The 26,296-nt window shown below is 31.1% G+C and overlaps 2 protein-coding genes across 8 annotated transcripts in view; one reads left to right on the top strand and one right to left on the bottom strand.

Moving 5' to 3' along the window:
- Positions 1-333: 333 nt before the first annotated feature.
- Positions 334-13,653, bottom strand: sigmar (Tumor necrosis factor alpha-induced protein 8-like protein sigmar). Of its 6 annotated transcripts, none has more exons than XM_065343796.1 (5): positions 13,522-13,653; positions 13,208-13,290; positions 11,152-11,247; positions 1,415-1,569; positions 334-896 (listed from the first exon to the last, which is right to left on the bottom strand). In XM_065343796.1, the coding sequence occupies exons 3-5, from the start codon at positions 11,225-11,227 to the stop codon at positions 483-485; spliced, it is 645 nt and encodes a 214-aa protein (XP_065199868.1). In that variant the 5' UTR covers positions 11,228-11,247; positions 13,208-13,290; positions 13,522-13,653; the 3' UTR covers positions 334-482. The 6 variants fall into 6 exon arrangements, with proteins under 6 accessions (XP_065199868.1, XP_065199866.1, XP_065199870.1 ...); XM_065343794.1 differs by having other exon boundaries at positions 11,152-11,250; XM_065343798.1 differs by lacking the exons at positions 11,152-11,247; positions 13,208-13,290; positions 13,522-13,653 and adding an exon at positions 10,161-10,527.
- A 5,833-nt stretch (positions 13,654-19,486) lies between these two features.
- The window catches only part of dpr14 (defective proboscis extension response 14), a 290,318-nt gene continuing 283,508 nt past the window's right edge, over positions 19,487-26,296 (top strand). For both annotated transcript variants that reach the window (XM_065343825.1, XM_065343823.1), the window contains exon 1: positions 19,487-19,629. The gene's annotated coding sequence lies outside the window, so the exon portion shown is untranslated. The remainder of the gene's footprint in view (positions 19,630-26,296) is intronic.

The following is a 26,296-nucleotide window of genomic DNA, read 5'->3' on the forward strand; positions in this document are numbered from 1 at the left end:
AAATAACAAAATTTGTTCAGTTTTCATTTTTATTATACCGCTGCTATTCATTTCCACAATCACGATTGATTTTTTTTTTTCAAAATTCGATATGTAAAATGTGCTGTTAGGCTCCTTTAATGATGATTTCCTGCGATTGAAAAATGAAAATACATCTTGATCTTTTTTGGGAATAGTATTGTAGGTCCAATATAAATACTTACGTAGGTACTAGGTACCTACCTTCAATCGCTACATGCTACATGTAAAGTGAGTTAAAAAACGGATAGAAATTTTTCTGTACTTAGCAAGTTAGCAGTGTAGCATAAGAATAGAAATTCGTGTAATATTAGATAGACTTTGAAAGAATAAATTTTATTGCCTAAAATTGAAAATAATTTCACGTGGTAACATATTGCGATGATTTTTTTGAAAATTATATACTTATGTACAAGAAAATAATTTACATTTATTTACAAACAAACGCAGTAGATTTTGAATCATCAGTTACTATCTTCTTCGATAACGTGATTCAAATCGCTGACAATTTTTCCTAATGTTTCACGATGCGACGACTGCTTGCTGAAAATCGCATCCGAAAATTCTTTTTTTATACAAAATTGAAACACGTGATTTATTCTATTCAATGATTTCTCCGTTAAATGATTCTTCACCAGTAAAGTCAAATTATTATGCAAATCTTTGAAAATCAGCGTCAGATAAGAATGATCATAACTATACTCCAATTCGTAAAAACTAGCAATGGTCATGACTAGTTTTTGGAAATTGCATCGTAGTTTTGTCGCTATTTGGATTTCTTCGTTGTTGAATTGATTGTTGCGGTATAAGATTCCAATTTTTATTATTGTTTTTATGATACATTTCATTAGTTTTTCGGCTTCCTTTTTACTGGTAGTCTGAAAAATTTAATTTTTCGGTCAATAAAATGTTATACCAATACAACCAAATTAAACGATATAAAAAATTAATTAGAATTTAAGTAGGTAAGTACACAGCTATTTAATATTTTGATTATGAGAACAAATAAATGAACAATCATGAAGTTAAAAATGTCGAATAGTGATTAAATCATGTTTATGAAGGTACCTATATAAGTATGAACTTTTTTTGAGCTATTTTTAAACTAATCCGTAATTTTTGAAAAGATCGTATTTTCCAAAAAAAAAAGAGTAGGTATATAATTTAACATAAGACAAGACCAATCACAAAACAGAGATTTTATTTTTTTTTAAAAATGAAAATTAACGTTAGATAGGTAGGTAGGTATTCAGCACAACATTGCAAGTAAAATAAAAAAAATTGCAGCATGTTCTTTTTGATTTTCATATTACCAGTTTATTAAAATAGGAAATACAAAAGTAATAAATGAATGTGAATGAGTGGGAGTAAGTAGGTATAAGTAGGTACTACTTACATATTGCTTGAATAATCGATAAGTATTATCTAAAACGGCTGCAGATCTGTCGTCGATGAACATTTTTACGGCGGTCTTATTACTCATATGGCCCAACAATTTCTTCTGCGCTTTTAGGCCAATATCTTTGGCCTTGAAATTTTCAGATGCCATTTCTACAAAAGACGAAAAAGAACATTTTAATAACTACACGCGCACAATCATATAAGTACCCATAAGCTTGAGGTAAATTTTGATGATTTTCAATAGGGAAAAAATTATTGAGTAAAACACGTCGTCAAAAAATCGAAACGAATGACTGCTACACTATACATATGTAATGTATTATGAGTTACAACTGTGTTACTCTGTAGCATTAATGATCCTGATACCCAACCGGTCTATGTATATAAGAGGAAGAATGAAAAGATGCCTCTTATAGTATACAAATTCATTGTGATGCCGGTTTTTGTGGATCAACTGTCAATCCTTACCTAAGAAGCCATTACCTATAATAATTAACTTCTGCAATTCAATGAGAAGTCTCGAGATTTGGACAGAATCTCTGAAAAATCGCTTGTAGATCATTAAAAATTAACAAAATGTGATCAGCTCCCATAGAAAACTTCACGAAACTTCTTTTGAGATTGCATAAAAATAATACTCCGAAAATTATTCAACTTTTTATAAGTAGATAAATCAATGAAAAATCGTTAAAATTTAGCAAAACTTTGAGAAAATCGTTTGAAAATTTGTAAAAATGCTATGAAAAATTGAAAATACTTTGCCCCTAACCCAACCTGTTTTAGGAAAAATAGTCCGGTTTCAAAAGATAGTATTTGAGATTCTGAGTCGATCTAGGCCATTTATTTCTTCTGAGCGATTAAAAATTTGCAAAAAAATATCCCTAGGTACTTATAATATCGCCAACTTTGAAAAACATTTCGAAAAAAAAACATCTGATTTCCTATCAATTTTTTTATATTTTTTATCTAATATTTCCCCAGTTTCAGGAATAATGCCTTTCAATGTTGTATTGATATACCTACCTAATTAATGCGAAATATTGGCGAAGAAAAAATTATCAAAATACGAATTTACCCAAAAATATATTTGAAAATTTCCAATCGCCCTATGGAACACTAAAAGTGCTAATGAATTTTGAAGGCTATGGCCTAGATCGACGCAAAATCTTGAATACTTATCTTTTAGAACTGGGTCATTTTCTCCAAAACCACTCACCAGTCTCATTCATTTTAAGGTAATAATTAAACCACTCAAACGCATACCAAAAAAAAATGTACCTACTCGTATCAACAAACTCAATTTCAAACTTTTCATGCATAAATTTTTTAAACTCAACTTTAAATCAAAATTCAATTCAAAAAAAATTGAAAATTTTGCGATTTTTTTAATTTTTAGTGTTTAAGCAAAGTTTTATAAAACCAAAAAAAATTTGTCCTTTGTTTTGTTTTTTTAATTAGAAACTTAGTAAAAATTGTAGGTACAACAATAATAACAATGGTACCGATTTACGAGTGTAAGAACTTGAAAGGTAAATTCCAGTGCCAACATTTTACACTCGAGTGCCGTCGCCTGACACTCCAGTGTCACGATATGACACTGAGTGCCAGTGCCAGTGTCAGAATATGACACTGAGTGCCCGTGCCTGATACTCCAGTGTCACGATATGACACTGAGTGCCAGTGCCAGTGTCCAAATATGACACCGAGTGCCAAAATATGACACCGAGTGCCAAAATATGACACTGAGTGCCAAAATTTGACACTGAGTGCCAAAATGTGACACTAAAGTGTCACATTTTGGCACTTTTACGCTGGCATTGCGTCCTGAGTGCCAAACGTGCCCACAGGGAATATTATAATTGCTTGTTTGCGCTGAATACAATCAACGCTTCCGTTTTTTTTTCAACTCCAAGCTCTGGAAAAAATGCGGGAAAATGTTTCACGTTACTCGCGCGTAATAATCATCATTAAACGGCAAGAAGTTGAATTTTTATCTAAGTAATCACGCATTTTAAAGCCTAGCGGTCTAAGTAATCTGTGCAATTTATTCGTTAACGGTTTATATCGAGTATTGGAGCATAATTATTCCTTTCGGTCACGCCTTCTTCATATTCTTCATTGTTTATAGATAGGTAGGTAACTTTCTGAAATAGTCACTGACTGATATGAATAATAAAATTTCAATCGTCAATATACAGACAAATATTATCACGATTAGCGTTCCTTTTACGGAGACAAACGTGTACGAAGAAAATATTAAATGTTTCCTTTCGAATTCGAAAACACTTTAAAATGTGCCATAAATGGTGGCCTACTATTGGACAGACATTCTTAAGCGTTGATTGCGTATTGCGTACAATTTCATAGTGAATTTAAATTATTCTGAAATTAAACAGTGGCGACGTCAGTGTAGGAAACAGCAACGATTTCCTTTGCATATTATGGAGTGAAAATTTTAAACTGCTCGGAAATGATTTGAAATTATTTTTAAAACATAAGTAACAACCAATAAGTATAATGTACAACGGGGTGAGTGACCTGAATCCCTTCTCCTTCCTACTTAATACAGTGCATCTTTCTGGCAAGAAAGACGAAATAGTTCTGTTTCATGTTTGCATTAAAATAAATTATGATTGGTGAGAAAGTTTAACAGACAGAGTATAAGCACATGTGTTTCGAACACGAATGTGCAGGTGGTGTAAAAATTAAAGTGCCTATGACGTTACGTAGCTTTTTCAATGAGAGAAGTTGATTTTTTCCCCTTCCTTTTTCACCACTCCATTCAGTTCTGATAGGAAGTAAATTTCTTAAAACATTTTTACATCCATTAAAAGCGATGAAAAAACAAAATAGGCTGGACGATCATTCACATTTCAGGGTTTGATTTATGATTTCATGGATACTTTTTGGACTTGCGAACTTCTTTGTAACTGTAAAAACTCAACTTTTACTTTCCGGTACGAAGTCTTTATTGAATGCAAAAAGCTTTTCAAAACAGCTTTTAAGATAAGCGGATAATACCAAACAATGAAAACTCGCTTCGGCATGAAGAAGCTTCAATATAGCTATGACCCTTTCTGTTTAGACATTCGTGTACGTTAGTGACGAAAATATAACTGGATTGAATTTTGGGCAAATTTAGTGATGGGGTTGAGAAATTGCAATAGGTATAAGTACCCAAATACATATTAAATGTGTGGGTTGAGTGTTTGATTTTACTCAATCAAATGTGAAAAAAATAATGTAATACTCGTATAGGTACATTTGGTGTTTTTTTTTTTTTTTTTTAAAGATTAGATAAGTACTTGGGTACTTATTTATTTATTTATTTATTTATTTATTTATTTACTTATTTAGAACTAGGTAACCTCCAAGGTCCCAGCCTAAAAATAAGTTTATTATTTAAAAAAATAATAAGTTTACTATCTACTTAGAACATCGACGAATCCAACTTTGAATATCTAATACACGCGTAGGAAGGTATTATAGACTGTCAATTAAGCTGCAACTGAACTGAAAAGTCAGTAAAATTTAAAATCCAATGTTTTCACGTGCAAAAGCTAGGTAGGTAGTAGGTAGTAGGTAGTAGGTACCTACTGTGAAAGTGAAACGTTAAATCGAGTTGATCTTAATATATTTTCCGATTTCCAGTATTTACCAATGGAAAGTTGTTGTAAACATGTTTTTGACTTTAATTCTAGAACGTGACACAACGAATTTATAAGCTTTGAGCAATGAGTACGAACTCAAAACGACTTTTCAGTTGGTTAAAAGTTTTCTTTTGCCGGGTAACAGAAGTTAATCTGGTCGCAGAAAAGTAAAATATCATGTCCATTGTAAACATGTAATTTATTTACGGCTTTATACATTAAGAACTCAATTCCCAGACGTGAATTGAATTGTCTTATTCAAAATGGAATTACCGCCTATCCACAGAAGTGAACTGTCCCTTGTGGAGAAATTCAGACTATCTGCGCGATAATTTAGAAGTTGATATCGGCGCGCAGTCTTTTCGCGTTATATATGTCTGCTGAAACTTTATAATCATGAAGGATTTTATGCATTATTAAGATTCTGTTAGAATTATACGCCACGTCTGTTTTTTTAGATTTACACATACCTACACTAAGCCTGATGCATAATTAGAAAACTTTGCTCAACCGCTCGTGTAGATACCTATTTATACTCCAGTTGAAAAACATTATATGTAGATACCTCTACTATACAGTTGAGTTGGGAAGTGGAGAACTCGACTGTAGCTTTACGTAAATGGAAGGAACCTCAAACTTGATGTGTATTTCGATAATATTAGTCGATTTAGCATTTAGGTATAGGTACCTCGCTAAAACCGTATGACCGAGTAATTCCCACTGGTTTTATACTCTATATCTTTATCTATGACTGCTGGAATTTCCTACGTTAAAGTAAAAATAAGTATTGAATATATCGTGAGATTGTTTATTTCGTAAAGCACAAAAAAGATTTCTCTTAAACCCCTCTCCAAAAAAATGATCATATTCAAATAAGTAAGCAGGTAACTTCTGTCTGAAAATCGTATAATAAAATCAATGGAAAAATGTTTCATTCGTTATTTTGTAGACAGGATAGGTGTATGTAATGATTAATTTTTTTAAATGATGCATGAATAGATGGATACAAAATTCTCAAATTTTGATCGAAATTCCGAAAAATTCTAAAAGTGAGTGGCATATTGATTGTTATCAATTTGAAGGTGCTGAGTTCGAATTTGATTTATTTTTTTCTAGACTTTCGATACTCATGCTTAACAACAGTGTCTGTACAACCTTTTGTAAAATTAATGATTTTTTAACCATGAAAAATGGGGGAAATTTTACTTGCCTACTTCAATTCGAAGAAAAAAAAATGGATGCAAAGTTATCTTTTCCATGGAAAGTTTTAAATCATGGATACGTGTTTTTTTTTTACTTTGGAACTGGATTATGAAATATCATTTAGTCGGAACTCTGCAGGATTTCCTCCATCAGATAAAACGTCAGAAAGTAATTTTTTGACATAATTTTAGCTAGGAATGCGAGGACCGACTAAAAATCTTTCCTGATTTTTTTTCATTATTAATCCTAAGTAGGTAATTTGAATGTGTTTTTTTTTGTATTTTTTCAATAATATAAAATTTTTAGTGGGCGTGAAAAATGTAAATCTATTTCCTTATCTTTTGAAATTAACCAATTATTTTACCATCGTTATAACTGTCATGTTGATGGTATTTAACCAGGAAGGGAGCACAACTGATAAGAGAGAAAAATAATATCAGACGATGATATTGATACATATCTCTATTACGATAATTCAATTTTAGTTTTAACAATAGTGATTGGTTGTTTGAAATCTAAATTTAAAAAAATTGCTACGTTCTAGGTAATAAGCTCTACCATCAAAATAATTATTTTTATCAAATTAAAACACGTACATTTTTCGACAGTTGATAACTTCAACAAAAATTTGTTCATCATTTTTGTATTCATTTAGTTTCAACTACCCATATTTCTTTCAATTTTTTGCCCTTGAGATAGTTTGAAACTTCAGCTAAAATACCTAGTGTCACTCTACTTGAATGTAATGTTGCTTTGTTTTCTGGTCATTATTTTCCTCATCCCCTCCCCCTTCTTCCTTTCAAAAATATAATATATAACTTTCTTAAAATGGTATAAAATTTTATAGCAAAACGAAACTTTGATCTGAAAGTTAATTAAAAGCAGAAATTGATGCTTAATTAGCAAATATTAATCATTTTATCCAAGTTCAAAGTGTGCAAGACAATCCACCTATTTCATTTTTGCTAAATTGATAAGATGGATAGTTGAAAATTAAATTTACCTAAATCATGTATGCAACATTGCATAGGTAAGTATGTATTTTACCTACTTACCAGAGTAGCAGATAACGCGAATGATTATTAAAAAAAAAAAAAAAAAGTGCTAGTTCCTTAATAAAGTTACCTATTTGATCATATTTGATGTACGTTTAGGTCCAAATTAGACGCCTAATTAAGTACTTATGTAATTACATCTGATATCACTCGTTGCTCGGAAACAAATGTAAAATACCTACGTAAAACCCACTAGAGAACAGATAACGATTATTATTCATACCAACAAATCGCAGTACTGCTATGACGAATGTTTCATCTACAAATAAAAACTAATCACGTTACTAAATAGGTAGGTAAGGTATTTTAATATGACTGACGTGATAAGTACCTAATACTTACATTTCAACGTAAAATTTGCAATCTCTAAACATTTTATAAAACTTAAGCTTTGTGGCAGTGATACTATAAGTAATAAAAGTGCAACGTAATTTTAACGAAACGAACAGAATTTTTTCCGAACATTTTTGCAAAAAACCGCGTTAGGTAATTCTCAAGTCTTGCATGTTTTATGCCATAATTCTTATTAGTTATTATTATATATTTTTTTGTTTATAATTCCTCTTGAATGTTTTTTATGTGCTGATTTGTTAATTCACGATAGCACTACCTTCTTTACGATTATCAAACAAGTAAGTTAGTAAGTAGGTATTATAATTGAAAAAAAATAATGAAACCATATTATTTGATTTGTATCGACAGATTAATAATTAAACACTGAGCAATCATTGATAATGTAATAAGTTTTCGAATATTTAATCCAAGTTAGCAGATCTACCTACCTGAACTTGCTTAGATGAATAGGTACAAAATATGATTTATTAATTAAGGCAGACCCACAAACATTCATCAATTCTCCAAACTCCAAAGTATATAAAATTTTTACTCACCCATGATCTCGAAAACCGGTCTTTCAATAGAATACTATCGAGAAAAAAAATTAAAAACAAAAATACTTCGGCACTCTAATAGCTTCGCATTTAGAAAAACAATTAATACCGCTTAAACGTATAATTATGTCAACACGAAATGAAAAATCTTGACAAAATGTCCAGCGAATAGGTTCTAGTCGGTCAAATTTTCTGCTTCCCCACTATACACGAGTAAATAAATCAACGTGCGAGTAGCATTTGCCACATTATTTATTATTCAATCATATGTTGAGCTGGTATTTAAAATGAGTCATTATCGCGGTTTCGTTTAAACTATTTCGATTCAACTGTTTGCGAATAAAATTCTAGATCGGTTTTTGTATTTTTATTGGCAATTGCGAAGGCTTTTTAATAATGCGTAGAATAAATACTTTTTTTTTCAATGTAATAATAATAAAAAATTAAACATATTAGTATTTGTTTTCGATTATTATAAATTTGCGAAATATTATGCTTTTTTTCTGAAAAAAAAATCCATAGGTTTTAGAAACGATTGAAACTTTTGTTCGGAACTTTGTGATTGTTCTATTATTACATATGTGAAAGAAGTTGATTATATGTATATGCAACTAAGTAGGTGCCTGCCTACCTATCTATAGTGTATTAACTTGATATTGTATTAAATACTTAAGTATGTTTGATTTCATCAGATTAAGTTATTTTTATAGTTAACGTGGTTTAATTCAATTATTACGCGTAATTTTAATATTATTTACTTCGTAGATTCCTGAAATTAAACAAGATTTGGAAAATCACCACCAATAAAACTTCATTATTTCATTTTTAAAAATTTTAAATCTGTTTCTCATGTTTCTACGAGTATGATTTGTTGCAGTTACTTAATAGGTACCTATCTACTTATAAAATATAAACAACTTTTCGAAAAAAAAAACAAAACAAAAAAAAACACCAGAATATTACTTGATATAAATTGGTAAAGATTTCTAAAATTCATATACTCAGCAGCAAACCTCATTTCGATTGAAAAGTTTATTTAACGCGATTCCAATTTCTATGCACATAATCATCGTTCTAATAGTTATTAAAAATTTTCCTTTTTATTCTTCCAAGCACGTGGAAAGTTTCTGGCTACTGTACGATACATAAAGAGTATCGAGGAATGGTTTGATAGTATTTGTAAATCTATTTCACTTGATCGGTTGTTTAAAGCACTATTTTAGAATTGTAGAGGAGAAGTTTGGTCGAGTCTTCATCAAGAAGTTATACTTTTCCGGTCATCAAGCCAACTTTTAACTTTTAAATGAATGTTTCATCGTAGACTACCCTTGTTGATACTCTTCTCTTCGTACTTTTATACTAACGACGTTTTGATTTTTGTGTTTTACTTTAGTGTATGTTTTTACTCGTCGAATTTTCTTTCAATTGCAAAGAAACTAGAATTTATTAAATGGGTTCGAGTTCAACAGCGAACAAATATTGTACGATTTGGGTAGGAGGGAAAAAATAACACGAATTGTTAAAAATGTAAAAGTGTAATTTCAAATGAGTCGACTTGAAATTTTTATCAAACTAAAGAAGATATTTTCTTGAATTGAAAAAAAAAAAAATGTAAGTAGGTATAGAGGTACCTACGTAACATACTAAAAGAAGAAAAAAACTTGATAGATAAGTAATTGTAAGAATAATTTTAATTTATATTATTATTTTCAGGTAGTTAAGATGCCTATTTAACTTTTTTTTTTTTTTTTTTTTTTTAATGATCATGCAACGTGATTTGTTTATTTTCTCATGGAGAACGAAACGGAGGGGATGTACAAAAGAATATCATCTACCTACTCTAAACGCCGTTAAAAACAGCGCTTTATTCTATTCAAATCAAATGAAAATAACGACTAAAAATTGGCAACAAAACTTTTACATAGGAAGACTATTTTACTTACTTTCGAGATGAATTAAGCGATGATTCAAGTCGGTGTCATGTCATTCATTAAAACATTCTAATTGAAACTTTAATCACGCGTTTAAAAAATAAACTTCACTCGCGTCGCACAGCATTGGTAAAAGTTTATGTTGATTTTACTGCGAAACATATTTTCAGGTAAGTATTAACGTACATAAACGTAATCCACGAGGTTTGAAATTGAAAAAGACCCCAACTCGATACGTTATTTTGAATTAAAACATCTGCTACATCCGTTGAGGCTAACTCGTATTATTCTTAATAGCAGAAGCGTACATAGTCGAAAACACTAGAGCTAAACTACATGTACTCGTACTACTAGAGTCTTTTTACTCGTATGACGAGATGGTGAAATTACTAATTACTAATTAGCCAGATTCAAACATGCAGGGTAAATGAAAATTTTGCATTGCTGTGCAATTATCAATTTAAAATTTCAGATGGCTTAAAAGGAGGCCCAAGTTACACTGCGTGTACCTATCTAACTGTATCAATTAGGTACCGTTACCTATATGTGTATTAAATTAAAATAATGTAAATGTGTACGTACATATATTGTACGATGACGATCAATAAACTTGAATTATTTTGTAAACAACATTAGGTATTATAAACAGTTCACGAATGAATGCGTAAAAATTAGATTTCTGATGTTTATTAAAAATCGATCTAGGTTACCTATTTATCGAACGATTTTGTTTTCAAAAAAACAATCGTTGGAAATATTATGGTAGGCTATACCTACTATTGCTTGTTTTTAAAGTGAGGTACCTGATATCCACAGAATATCAAGCTGGTATTAAAATTTTTCTGCTTTTGCATTAAATTTCACTAATTTTTTTTTTTTTTTTTGGCTCAAGCACAATATTTTCATTTGCAATTTATTGAAATGCATATGATTTCGTCTTAGCTGTCATTTAATATTGGGTCGTAAAAGTACCTACACATCTACGCGCGAGTGGAGAACTTACCCACATATTTCAATTCTTCAATACAAACAGGTTTATTTGCTCGTGCTCCTTCTGTCGCGTGCCAGCTTGCTCCCATACATTTTAACCGCTTGACACCTGCTTCAAAAAAAAAAAGTTAGTTTCTATGTAATTTCTATGAAAATCAGCAATAGGTAGCTAAGTTATTTCAATTGCAGGGAGATTACTATATTATGGTATCGTTTCCAGAAAATTTAAAAATTAGAGGGCAATTTAGATAACAAATTTAATGATCGTAAGTACCTACAATTTTTTCCTCGAAAAGTTGATAAATCAATATTATTTTCATTTTACGAGTTTTTTGTTCAAGATTTTACAATACTTACCTACCTAAAATACTGAAAAAATGACCATAAGTTCTTTTCTGAAGGAATTGGTCTAAGCTTCTCAGTCAAGACAAATCACCAGTCAAATTTCTTATTTTAATACCCAGCTTTGGAGCATTGTAAAATAAATTCAACTCAAGTTGGAGTAAATGTGTTTGCGCAGTTTTGAGGAGCTTTAAATCTGAGATAAGATAATTTTTTTTTTTTATTTTGGAAATTTAACTTTTTATGTGAAAGTTGAAGTTTTAGAATTTTCTGATATTTTACTCTTAGAAAAAACGCCAAAATCACGTTTTCACGATTTCAACGAAGTAAAATCTCAGAATTTGGCCCAAAAAAGCTTAATTTTGAAAGTTACAGGAAAAATCAAATGAAAAATCATCGAGCACTTGCCAGTGTGGTTAAAATGTAAATTCTTCAATTTATTTGAAAAAGGTCTGCTTAAACACCTTTTTTAGGGGTGCCTAAAGTGGGGGACTCTAAAAAAAGGGTTCAAAATTACGAATATACAGGGAGGTTAATTAAACTTTTTCATCAAGAGAATTGAATATACACCCCAAACGTTACGTTTGGCGCAAATCGTAGGTTTCTAGTTTCCCAGGGGTTCCCAAAATTTCGAAATTGCGAAAAAAATGGAAAACTGGATTTATGAGTACGAGCAGAAAATTTTATTGAGCTCAAAATTTGGTAGGATGAAGGTCTTTCAGATACTAATAAACTGTAAAAAGCTTTTTAGGGGGGCTCAAAGGGGTAGGTTCAAAATGGTGGTTCCAAAATTTTCCACAAATCAAAACCCCCCAATTTCTGCCCCCGAGGATTGAAAATAGGAAAATCACCTCGCATAACGTTTATCGAGTTCAAACAGATATTTTACCCTAAAAAAGTTTTTGAAAATAATACTCAGTGGTTCCCAAAATTCCTTTTGTAATCACAACTTTGGGAACCCCTGGAGCCCAAAAAATTGTCATTTTGGATTAACCAACCACCGATTCGTGTTTTGGATATTTATTGCAACATTTTAAAAGTGGTCTAGTCGATAACTGTCAGGGGGCCAAAGAATGGCCTTATCGGGACTCCTCTTTTGCGAAAATTTCGATGTTGTATTGTTTGTACGAGTACGTGTTTAAATAAGATTAAGTATTCAAAGAGGCTAATTTGCGTTCACCGTCGAATCGAGTGTGGCGAGGAAGAGGGAGAGAGAGTTATTCGACTTTAATAATTTTGCCCTCGAAGAAGAATTAGGGAAGGGTGTTTCAAGTTTTCCTGAAATTCAAACTTCCCATGCTTGGTGATTTGAACTTGAAAAATTGAACAAATCAAAGGTCGTTACCCTCAAATATAAACATCTAATTTCTAAAATGGATTTGTTGTCCATCTGGCTAATTTTTATAATTTTTGAAATAGGTATTAGGTCCACGAATAAAATTTTGAGGGTTATAATGAGCTATAATACTTGCATCAGTCATTCTGCACCACTACACGGTGTCATTTTATGCACATTGTGAAATCAGATTAAGTAATGTTCCACGATCAAAAAATTTCAAAATCAGCTGTTAAAATAATTTTTCTCGTAAAAATCTCAAATTGATATTTACACGAGTTTTTTAAAGGCAATTTTCCATTTTTCGTTTATTTTAAAATTACTCAACCTATAAAGTAGGTACCTACTCGGGTAGAAATATTAGGTAAGTCTAAGTATAGTATACACTTACTTTTATACTTGACGACATGCCAAACAAAATCAGCTAATTTTCGCTTCTTCCCTCAATGTGAAACGATGAACGAAAACGAAAGCCTATAAAACGAATTCAAATTTCAATCGAAACGTTTCGAATCTTATAAAAATAAAGGTGTAACTTTGGAAACAATTTTATTTTCCGCATCGATAAGAATGCTGCGAAGACGAAGACCTTCAAAAAAAACTATAACGGTTTATAGATAGGTAACTATAACAAGAAATAAGAATTCATTCACCTGTAAGAATGTAGTAGAACTTATATTTATCGCTTTAGGGTAAAATACTTACCTACTACTACGTTAATTTTTACCATTTAAACAAGTTTCTGACCTACAACACTATGGAACCACTTTGTGTATGGGTTAGGTACACATTGTATAATAAATGACTTGATTTCATGGGCAAGGTTTTCGGTTTTGTGTACCTATTTTACCATTGATTTGAGACTAAAAATGAGCTAATGTGTTGTTTATGTGAATTTTTAGGTACCTATAGATATTATTATTTTGCGAACAGAGTCTTAGGAACTTTATTTGTTCATATTTTTATTTGATTAATGCAATGTTTCTCGCTCATGCAGCACGTTTTTTCATGGAAAACAAACGATAAGTAGCTATGTACTACCTATATCAGTAAATATAATTGAGACGAAATCACGTTCAAGTGTTAGTGGTAACATGATCTCACAAGTCACAGGCAAGATACGTTATCAATAAAAATCCGGTGGAATAATTTTTTTTTATCTCGTCTTCCCTTTTTTTTCTTCGACACAGAAGTGTTCCCTCTTCATAATACGCATAAAAAAATTCAACGAAACGAGTAGAAAATATTTTTGTGGAAAGTTAATCTTTACGTGTGCTGAATGATTTAAATGGAGCTAATGAAATGTAGATTTTTGAGACCGACTTTTCTCTAAATTAACATTTGGTCTTTGAATTTATCGCCTCAGGCGTACACTCTATACCTATATGATTCTTCTGGGATTCAAATAATGAAAAGCGTATACCTACTATTGCGTAGGAGTGTAGCGTTAAAGGACTAATTATGATTGCAATACTAAAATACGGAGGTAGGTATCATTTAATTATCGCACATACGAAGGACGTAAGGCAACGAAAATACTACACTACACAAAGTACCATATCATTCTGGTGGGACTTATTAAAGTTGCGAATGACGAAGTTGAATTGTTACAATTGTTTCCATCTTTATTGTTATTAAAATTGAAAAAATATCTCGACAATGCTTGAAAACAAGCACCTACGCCTACTCATTTTATTTACTTACCTACCAACTGCAAATAAAATTTCGAAAAAAGTTATTAATTGAGAACTAATTTAAAGTAAAAAAAAATTAACGACCAAATGCATCACTAGGTCTAAGTTTTTTTTTTTTCAAGCATTTAGTAGTAATTAAGTTAGGGGAAACTTTCTGAAATGAGCAACGACGAAAAAAAAAGAAAAACATTAAAAAAATACCAAAAAGAAAACTATTCCGCGTCCTTGAAAATTTAAAAGTTTTTTTTCTTCTTTTCTTGTGACGAAGAGCCGAGAAAGAAAGAATGAGAGAAATGTATCGCGTGTCTCTCTCAACTTCAATAGTTCATTAGAAAGTTCTGGACCAAGTTTATTTTCCGTTCTTAATATTGTAAAATCAAGGCGAAGTATTAACGCTTAAGGGATCCAGGTCAACACTTTCAACTTTAAGATACAACGATCTTAACCAAAGATAAAAGTGTCCGAAAGCGTTATAGTTATTTTACGTGTTGATAATGAAAATTTTAAACGAATTATTAAACTGATAAAGGCGCCCTTTTCGCTGTAATCTTTTTGAGGCCAAATATTCGTTTCTTTTTACGAAAAGATTTTTAAAATTTTTGGTGATTCATTTTTTTTACAGCCACTGGTGGAATATTACGCGCGATATACACATTTTCCATTTTTGTGGAAATTCTGCTTGAAAACTGGAGAAAATGGTAAATGGTGGACTCGAATTTGACCAAAATTTTAATTAGATATGTACGACATCCTTCGGGAATGGTCACAATCGATTTCAGAGACCTATTTCAGCACAAAAGTGCTCTTAACCAGGCCCATTTCACCTGTATATACTATGTAAACTGAAAAACAAATTGACGAATAAAACTGCATCGAATATGTCTCATCGTACTACACACACGTAAGGCATAGATATTAATTTCTTGCGGAGAGAAAAGCGCATCTCGCAAGTTCAAACGCACTTTTTCAGCCCGGTATTCAGTTTTAAACGTTAATAATTTTGTCGAAATGCGAGAAGCAATTTTATTGAAAAATGCCAACAGTGCTCCTCCAGGGAAATTAAACTGATAGTGACTGATGAAAAAATGAATTCTGTTAAAAAAAATTCACGTATGAAAATAACAAAGAAAAAAATAGGAAACCTGTGCGAATATATGAAATATTACCTTTACGTTTTATATATTGGAAAATATAGTTTAAAAAGTTGCGTTATTACGGAGTTTAAATTTCGTTTACTGTGAATAGTGCGGTATAACGTTATTTACGTGCGCCTTAGGAATTTAAAATACCACCTATATAACGTTAAAGAGTAAACGTCGACTTGAGCTTCCGCTGGCGCTCAGTGTATCTTCTTCGTAGTCGTCTGCTGGGTAGTGGGTAGTTTTTCTTTTTTCATTGATGCGCTCTTGCAGACAGCTTATTCTGATTTATATGGTTTTTAACGCATTGGCAGAAGATCTGTTTGCCAATTCGACACAAGTTTAGGATGCATCATTTTTATTAAGCGATATTGCAGGGTAGCCGGACGATGGGTTATCAACGCCTAAAATGCTACAAGATTATCAGCAGTTCGTTATTTGTATTTTTAAATGAGAGTTTTTACGTTCAGTTTTCATTTCGGATGGGTATTTAAAGTAAGCTCTATGAAAATGGACAAAGCACTAGAAAAGTACTAATCGAGTAAAGATTTTTTTTGAATCACTTGATAAGAGTTAATTTATTGAGTTGGCACCGATGACTCACCAGAAGTGGTCCCATTTCTTGTAAGAACTTAGCTTTAGTAAATAGCTGAAGATAAGATATTTTATCATAAGAAGTTGTAGAGTGATGTAAAATAAGTAAGTACCTAACAATTTAAAAAAATAAAAATTCCGTATAATTTTTACACAATTTTTCATGATTTTCCTGTAAGCCCGTGCGAAAAAAGATTATGGATCCTATTTGACTTGACTAATCTAGTCAGTTCGAAATTTGATCGGATTCGATCTGTTCAAACCTGATTAGATTCAGATCCAATAGGGGAGACCTGATTGGATCAGACCTGATCATCGATCCAGACATTCACCGGATCCAATTTAGATATGATTTAGATCAGAGTTTTAATCGGATTAGACTTTTGTTTCCGTCTACATCTTTATATTTGGCTACCTTCCTATGGAAATTACGCGTAACTTAGATAATCGTTTTGACGAAATTGAGAGAATCTTTGATTTCCAAAGAGAATGATGGCAAAATATGATTAAAAAAAAAAGTTGAAAGAAGCTAAGGGAGTCCGGAGTTTGACTAAACGTTGAAAAAAACTCCTTTGTCAACCTGGAGCAAACTTAACTCATCGTCTTTTTGTTACGTTTAAAAATTCTTACGTGAATTATTGCTAATTTGCTATTGAATTTGAAAATTTTATCGATCAGTATTTTGTGAAATGTTTGCAGTACCTATTTTATGAATTTTTTAACACAATTCCAAATGTTTTTCTTCTCACAAAATATGGAGAGTCTGTATAAGGACAACGTGGCACAGATGAGAATTGAAAGAGAGCTCACCAATCATTTCCATACAGCAAAAGGAGTAAGACAGGGATGCATACTCAGCCCAATTCTCTTCAATGCATATTGCATATCGATGGCTTGGTATAAAAACTTCGTAAGTCCAGGTTTTTTCAAAAATTCTTTTTTTGTGGTTTTTTTAGTAAAAAAAAAAACGAGGAATCCGAATTTAAAAACCTCGTAAGTCTAAAACGCACCCTAGCGCTTCAATCGGTGAAAATCCAACATTAATAAACTCGTAAGTCCAACATACGAGGTAAGTACAAGAATTTCATCAATTGTAAATTTGAAAACCTCATAAGTCCTTGATAAAAACGATGTAAGTCGTATGTAAGTATGATGAAAATCTCGTATGTCGTCTCTAGAAACCTCGTGTGTCCTTTCAAAGCACTTTAATCAACTAATTATATTTGATCAACCTATAAAATATCATCAGGCCATACCATTAAGACCTCTAAAATATAATAATGCAATCTAAAACTGCAAGTAACAAGATATGAATGTTTTAATTTTTAAACATTTTTTTGTTCTCCTGAAAAATTTAGGATTTTGGACTTAACGTGGTATTTATACCAAGCCATCGATATGGAGAATGGGTTATGAGAACTGCCCTACAGGATTGGGAAAAGGGAGTCAGAATTGGAGGAAAGGCATGTTCAAACTTACGACATGCGGATGACACAACCCTGCTCACAGAGACACCAGATGAGATGAAGGAAATGCTCAGGAAAATCGATGAAGCCAGCAATGAGGCAGGCCTGAGGGTCAACAAAGGAAAAATGAAAATAATGATAATCGATAGAGAGCAAAAGAACAGACCTGAAATACTGGAGATTGATGGTATAGAGGTTGTACAGGACTTTTAGTCCAGGAAAATTAGCATTCCATGATTCCATTGGGAAAAGTGAGGTAGAAAGCTGAATTTTGGTACCTATACTGGTCCATTTTTACGAAAGCCACAAAGCTGAGAATTGTAAAAATGCAAGTCTTCTCCATCTTCCTGTATGTGTCAGAGTGCTGGATAGTACACAAGGCAGATCAAGATAAAATTGTAGGCTTGTTAACCAAAAAAGAAAATATTTCCGATCAAGGTTACAGTTAAAAATTTAACAAGAAGTTCAAAATTTCGGTTAAAGGTTACGGTTAAGGTTATTCATTTTTTAAAGTTACAGTTAAGGTTTAGGTTATGGTTACTGATGATCATTTTTTTTGGTTAATGGTTAAGGTTAAGGTTACAGTTTTTGGTGGTAATTTTTCCAGTTGAGCTTAAAATTTCAGTTAATGGTTAAAATTACAGTTGGAAATTTGAAAAGTTTCAAAAATTCTCTCTGAGTTTGAAATTTTGAAGTTTAAAAATTGAAAAACTGGTAACATTTGAATTCAAAATTTTATAATTTTTTCAAGAACCAAACAATTCTTCATCATCTCTTATCATTAAAATATCATTTAAGATTGAGCTTTAATAGTTTAATGACTAATGAGTATGATGCAACTATAGTTTCAAATTTTTTGAACTGTTTATTCACGTTTTTTTATATACCTTTTTGATCATTTTTTTGATTAAAATTTCAAATCACTACAAATCACTTGAAAAAACCACATATAAAAAGAAATGAAAAAACAGCACTTTTCAATTTTTTACAGAGTTACTTATCCTGTTTTGTTTTAAAACTGGTTAATAAAATTTTTGAAGATTTTTATTACTCTCAAATTCTTTGTTTAAAATTCGAGTGATGGCAAATCTTGTAGCTTCAAAGCCTCATGCAAATGTCAATGTTTAAGCGAAACATCGCCCAAAAAATAAAATTTTCTTCAATTTTACTCAAATTTTGGTATCAATTTTTTTCCATTAAAAATACCACACAAATTCTTATAAAAAACCTGATAATTATTCGAATATTCGACATTCGAAGGAACATTACTAAAACTAGTCATTTGGGCCAAAGGTCGATTCCCTTATCTTACCCACCAGCTTCTCCCATCTTATGGTTTGACCGATCGCAAAGGAGCTTCCGAGCTTCGTGAGGCCATCATTCTTGGGTGAAAGATTATTATTTTTTTAACCAAGCCTTTGAGAATCTTTCATTTCTCTAATAAAAACATAATTACATATAAAGACCATCGTATTGTTCGCGTGTATTAAAATGTTTGTAAAATAGGTATACATAAGGAAGTTATTTAAAAGCAATGAACTGTTCATTAACAAGCAATAGTTTCCGTGACGTAGCACTCATTCGAAGAAAGTATTAGGTAGGTACCGTTATTAATAGACGAATTTTGAAAACTTACATTATCTAATTTCGAGCTTTCGAACTTTTGGGGTAAGTATTATCTTCACGATGTGTCGAACATCCACGACGTTTGCCGAAACGCTCCGAGCATCGTGCGATACGTTTTGATAACACAGGGGTGCTTCTGAATGTTAAACGATATCGGGTAAACGCTTAGTTACAAGGGTTTTTACGATTTTCCATTTTCGCGCGTGTTAAATTTTCGAATATATTTTTCATTTTTGTGAATATTTATTTCGACTTTTATTCTTCATACTTCTTAATAATTAAAACGTACATAAGGTAAAAAAAATTTATAATTTATCATCAGACTTACAGCTTGATGTAACTTTTTTTTATTTGCTCATTTTTGTTCTTCATGTGTTTCTTCTATTTAACAAGAAAAAAGAAATTCGACATAATTCATCAAATTCGCGAATAAAAAAATAAGTACCTACTCGGTTGTTTTCGAAACGAATTCCATCCAAGTATGAAATGAACTCAGAGATTAAGCCGTAGCTTGATAATCTGATCTGTAATGAGAGAACCGAGCAGACCTACATCGCTTTATTACCTTCGCATTATGAGATTAATTTAAATATTTTCGACACCTCGATGCTTCCATTAAATTTGAATTTTTCATACCTCAACTGAATTGATTACACGAGGTAATGAATTAAAAAATTTCGCCGTTCTTATTTTTCGTTTGATAAATTGCTCGCCAGATTTAAAATATTAAAGTGATTAGCGGCGGAAAGTTTTCCCCCTAAATTTACTTGGAAAAATTGCCAAGAAAGTGATGAAAAAAATTCACGTCGTTGCTTCGGGCGAATATTGAAAAAGAAATACTTATCGTACACTATTTGAATAGCGATGGGTTTTAAAAAGAAAATGTAGCAGGACTGTGATATGCAAAAGTAGGTACTGTACTTTACTATTTTACTTTTTTTATTCGAAACTTTACACAGTGCTTACAGGTCAGTATTTATTTTTATAAAGTTTGTATGGTAAAATCTTGGATGAACGTAGGTATATAATATCTACGGAATTTTAAATTTCCTGCATCGTACCGAACGTGTGCATGTTTATGACATTTAGTTGTACGATGTGATTGTATGTTTGAAAACTCTCCGGCAAGTGTCAAAACATATGAACCAGAAACCGTACCTACACTTCATTTCATATATACATCGAGCAAATGAAAGTTATAATATAAATACCTGCTACTTAAGTGTACAGCAAACGTGAAATATAAACAAATAGGTACCTTTGTTTCAATTGTATTCCGCTCGTTCAGAAATTTACCAGTTTATATTTCACCCTCGTTCATTCCCAATCTGCCTATATAAATACCTACAACAGCACGTGTGAAACGTGAACACCTACGAATGCATATACGTGTATAACCCATAGGCCTACACACGTTATGAACTTTCTTATACAACGTAGTGTGCGAAATTTTTCTAAATCAACCAGCTTTTGAATTATGCAAAAGAACTTTTGGCAAGTACCAGCGGTAGCTGCTTTTAATAGAAATTTCCTTTGAATATCTTCCAAAAAATATTTTTCTTTCACAATACTAAAATTCATATAGAAATAATTTTTTGCTAGAACGTATTGCTTAATGGTTTAAATCAGACATTGTTTCTAGACGATTTTTTTTTTGCCTATCGAGCAATAAAAATGAATGATTAAAAATGCTCAAACGGTCGACATTTTGTTTAGAAAATGATCGTGGTGTCAGTTTGATAGAGATAAGCGTTCTAAAAGCCACCAGACGAATGGTTAACCGTGTTTATGTAAGTTTTCATCGAGAAGACGAGACGTTAGAATACCAAAGTTGCAAGTAATACATATAAAACCTTTGTCACATTTTCAATGAAAGATTGATCGTTTAGTTCTCATTTACACATTGAGATAATTTTCAACTCAACGAGATGACATCTTATATAAATGGAAATCTCGTAACTTCACTCGTCAATATACTTATACCTATACTTACTTACCTAATCAAGATGGAATATTTTATAAGTTTTGTTTCTTCGATTTTTCTATCTTCATTACTGGGGGAAAAAAACTTATAGAAAATATTATCCTTAATTCGTTTCCAGTTTTCTGAATTATTGACAGGTACCTACTTAAAATTATTATATCCAACTATTTGTCTATGTTATCTAAAAATAAGCGTAAGTTTATTCTATCGAAACTTTTACGATTAGGTAAAGTAAAAAAATAACGTAAAAATTCATCGTTTCATTTTTTTAGGTAAAATATTTGTTTCGTTTCGCATTCATTCTGTGTGTATGTGTTTTTTTTTACCCATTGCCCATTCATAGTCTCACAGTTAGATTAAACATCATGCGAAATTTATTTCGCCAAGCTTTTTAACCCGGAAAAATTCGCTACACGAATAATTTTTACAATTACTCGCTGAAAATATGAAATTTATTCCTCAAAAACATGATATACTACATCTCACATACACACACGAAACGGTTATTTATTCTTTTTACAATGAGAAAAGGGCAAGGTTCATCATCGAATTTTTTTCTTTTTTTTTTGGTTGGAAATTACGTATTTGCAAAAAAAAAAGAGAGAACGACGAATATCGTTTTAATTTTTTTAAAAATGTATTTCAACTCAAACGAACGAGAAAACGGATGAAATAGAAAATTCAAGATTTTCTGAAGTGTACGCGGCGCGGCGCGCCAACAATAAAAAACAAAAGTTTTTCTGCACAGTGAATTTTTGGGCGAATGACATTGCAAACTTTCGTTTAATTTATTGCGAAGATATTGGCGTAAAATTGGAAAGCAAAACTCCACTTATTACGCTAAGATCAAGTTTTTGATTCCTGTTTATTTTGCAAAGTTTAACACTAATGGTTTATTTTTATTGTAAAGATATAAAATAAGGGTTTGTCGTTGGGTCTCTCGCCTTTTTTTTTCAGAGCTTTTCAAATACAAATATTTTTTTGTATAAATTTACATTTCGGTGGGAAAACCATATCGTGTTCTGTAGAAAAAAAAAAAAAAAAAAAAAAACTCAACGGTATGAGAAAAGATTTAATGAAATTATTCGATGAAAAGAAAACTAATACAATTCGTAGGCTCTCGTATCGAACGTAATTTGTCAATAGCGAAATTGATAATGTAAGCAAGTCACGTAGGATTTTTATTAATTTTATATTTTATTTATTAAGATGAATTTCGTATCGAATAGTGAACTGTAGGTTTTTTTTTCCAAATTTTCAACATTCATTTTCATCTCTACGATCAAAAGTGGCACTTTTTACTCGAAGCAGACGAGTATTTTTGTCCGTAGTTAGGTACCTATATGTAAGTATTTTGTGATTTGAAATGGCTCATTTGCTGAATTGTACGTATCTATACCTAAAAGTAGAATGAAACAAATCATGAGAGTGTGTAAAAAAATGGGATTAAAAACGAAGGTATTGGATTGGAGAGGTCTGAAGAGGTCTCAACTTGCTTAATTTCTAACTACCTACATGAGCAAACATGACGATATGTTTCATTAAAAATATCAGTCAAAGCTACTTTTATCCTTTTCATCTGTAATATACATTCTTTAAAAGAAGAGGCAAGACAAGCGCCGTTTCCCTTTCCATTTTTTTTTTTTTTTTTTTTTTTTAACCAAGTTGTTGAAGAAAGTGAAAATTTATTTTGAGTTATTCCATTGAAAATTTTTAGTTACAGATTGTCACAACAATTTTTTTTCTTCTGAAATCTCTCCAAAGTCATTGATTGATTACGATGCGCAACATTCTTGAGTGCTTTACACTACAAAGTAAATTTTATAAAATAATAAAAATGTATAAGAAGCTACCTAGAATTATTTTACAAACAAAAATTTACCTAATTGAATTCTTTAATAAAATATAAGATATAAAAAAATGTACTTTAAAAATAGCTCAAGTAGGTAGAAATATTTCATACGATTATTAATATAAGTACATATAAAGCACCGAGAGGCAATTTTTCGAACTTTTTAAACTTTTGCGGAAAGCATCACAAACCGTTGACAAATAGTTCTGAGAGAGACAGAGAGAGAGAAAAAAAAAGGTTTAAAATGTCAGCTAAGTTATATTGAAAAGTTTATTTTGATTTTTTCAAAGTTCACAAAACTTACAATGCATTGTCTATACCTACTTACCGCCTTAAGTTTCAAAAGTTGCAAATATAGTTTCAAAATGAATCTTTGGCAGAACATTTGATTGAAGTTTTCCCCTTTTTTCCATCTTCTTTTTTTTCTTTTTTTTGCAGGTGAATCAAATATTGAAATGCAATGTTTGTCTAAGTTTTTCTAGCGCATAAAACGCGGTATCATTTCTAGCTTCTTGCACTTTTCTTTGTTCTACTACATAAGGTAATGTTGCTAATGTATGCATAAATACGAGTACAAATGTGGTGCCACATATTTATCTTAGCTACGTACGCGTACGTAGGTACCTACTCGCGTTATTGAAAACTTGGAACCATTTTATGAAAATTTTACACGTTTTGCGACCGACGTAATAACTACCAAATGATACCTACTTTTATACGGTGTAGAAGTAGATTCGAATAACAAATATTCAAAATTATTGGCGCTATGAAAGAGGTATGATAAAGATGTGCAATGTACGTTAAAGACATTTCAACCAGCTGAATTTACTCATATATGAACATAGTTTTCATTATTAAATGGCGAATTGCCAACTCAAACATCGAATAAAAAAATTTGCTAAATTAATTTTTTATTTTGTGTAATAATATCCTGCGATGAAATAGTAGACACGAAAAATTGTCGAATCTTTGTTTTACTGTGTATAGCAGAAATGTAATTCGATCGGTTGAAAATTAAGTACCTGCTAATTTGTTCTGTCTAATTGATTTATTTGAGATTGAGTTATTGATTTATTGACCAATTTCAAATATTTTTTTGCCTAAGAACGAAGTAGGTGAGCAAAAATGATTAAATATGCTTGATTCAACTAAAAACGAGTTTCAAATTAACAATAAATGCAGTACTTACGTGTAGACCTACCCATATCTTTGGGTTTATGTATAGTTTATTCCTTTGTTTGTTCGTTTGAAAAAAAGTTATGGGCCTAAGGAATTATTTATTCAATTTTACTTACCTACCAATCAGTAAAAGTACCAACTACCAATAATCATAAAGAAAATCACAACATCGTCAAAAAATATCACTCCAAGATTCCACGAGATTCATTTCATTTAATCAATAATCAGATTTTAATGAAGTGGAAAAATGATAGGTTCTTAACAAAGTTTAAACTTTTCCAAGTTTAATTGGATATTTGAAAAAAAAAATGAAAAATTTGTGGTAACCATTATATCACGACGATAGATATTATGCAAAAAGTTTTTAAATCGGGTTTTGCGAAAGAAATTAACTTAGATACCGACTGATTTTTCAAATTTATGTCACATCTTTCCCTATGATGTTATTAATTGTACAGCAGATAATCCACAGATAAGGATATCTATAGCTTAAATATAAGTACTTATTAAGTAGATATTTCTGAAAGAATCTCTTTCAAAATATTTATAAAATTTAGCATTTTAAAATTTAAAACCGAATCTATTTTTATGCAGCTTGCAGCGTGATCATCTTGACAGCGGTGCTGGAAGCTGCGGAATCAAGTTGAAAATTAACATAATTTTTTTTTTCAATAAATTTGCAGAGAATTCATTTTTATAAGATCTTGAAAAAGTTTTATTCGTTGAAACTTTTTCACGCAATTTATCGCTACTAGCGCAGCAAATAGCGCCTACTTCGTTCTCGTTCTTCGCTCGAGAATAATTCTAATTCAGCTACAGGCTGTTTCATTTTTTTGCACAAATACTTATCCTACCTAATTGAAAGTGGGTGTTTGAAGGAATTTTATAAGTTTCTCATCAGTCAGTATCTGCGTATTTTACGTACTTACTCGTGAATTTTCATAAACAACGTTATAAAATCAATCATTTTATTTATTTATATTTCACTATACTCATTACCTTAAAATGACATCAAATGAAATAGGTACATACCTATTCAAATATAGGTTTTTAGCTAAAAGCACCATGAGCGCAATGGTTCCTTTAATTAGTGAATTCAGCACCCATCTGCTGAAATTATGGTAGGTACCTCAGTAATTCTTCTAGATAGGTGTAGGTATTTGAAAAATTGATACTGTTCGTTGATGATTTATTCAAAGCTATAAAAACTTTTTTTGAAGCACGAAAAATGTCACACATACTTCTGCGTAGTACTCCGTGAAAAAAAAGTCAACTCGAAAGTATAACAACAACGATAGGTATTCCGTATTTGTATAAGTTGTTCTGTTGACGTTGCAATAAGTATCGAGAATAAATAACATCGGGAACTTCTGTTAAAATGGCCGACAAACGAATATTATCACATAAGTAAAAGTTAACTGAACACTAGGGACGGTCGAATGAATAAAAACTACGAGTATTATAAGAGAAAACGCGTGAACTGTGAAATGAAAAGATGAACGAAGCAGAAAAGAACAATGGAAAATCAGAAGCAGGATGACCTGAGTGAACCCCATGTCTGGACGAGTTATCAAGGCAGGAAACAGCGAAAAAATACTCGTATCAAATATTAATGGACTTTTTGCCAATAGAATTTAAAGTATTTGTTTGAAATTATTAATGAAGGGATTTTAGAGAAGCTTTTTAAAAAGTTCAGATGATATAGTTGGATATTGAAGTATATTGTTTATATCACTTTGCTTGACATCATAATTTATATGTATAGTAGGTAGGTAAATGGTTTCAACTGTAAACACATAAGAAAATTAATATACAACCTAAATTAAATTTTTCATAGTTTTTCTGTTGTTTAAGTAGTACATAAGTAGATACAATTCAATAGTGGCACAACTTTAAAGTATCACTTTTTTTTAAATAAAAAATTTTGCAAGTTTTTTCTGAAGAAG

Source organism: Planococcus citri, chromosome 1 (assembly GCF_950023065.1).
Source record: "Planococcus citri chromosome 1, ihPlaCitr1.1, whole genome shotgun sequence".
Taxonomy (NCBI): Eukaryota; Metazoa; Arthropoda; class Insecta; order Hemiptera; family Pseudococcidae; genus Planococcus; species Planococcus citri.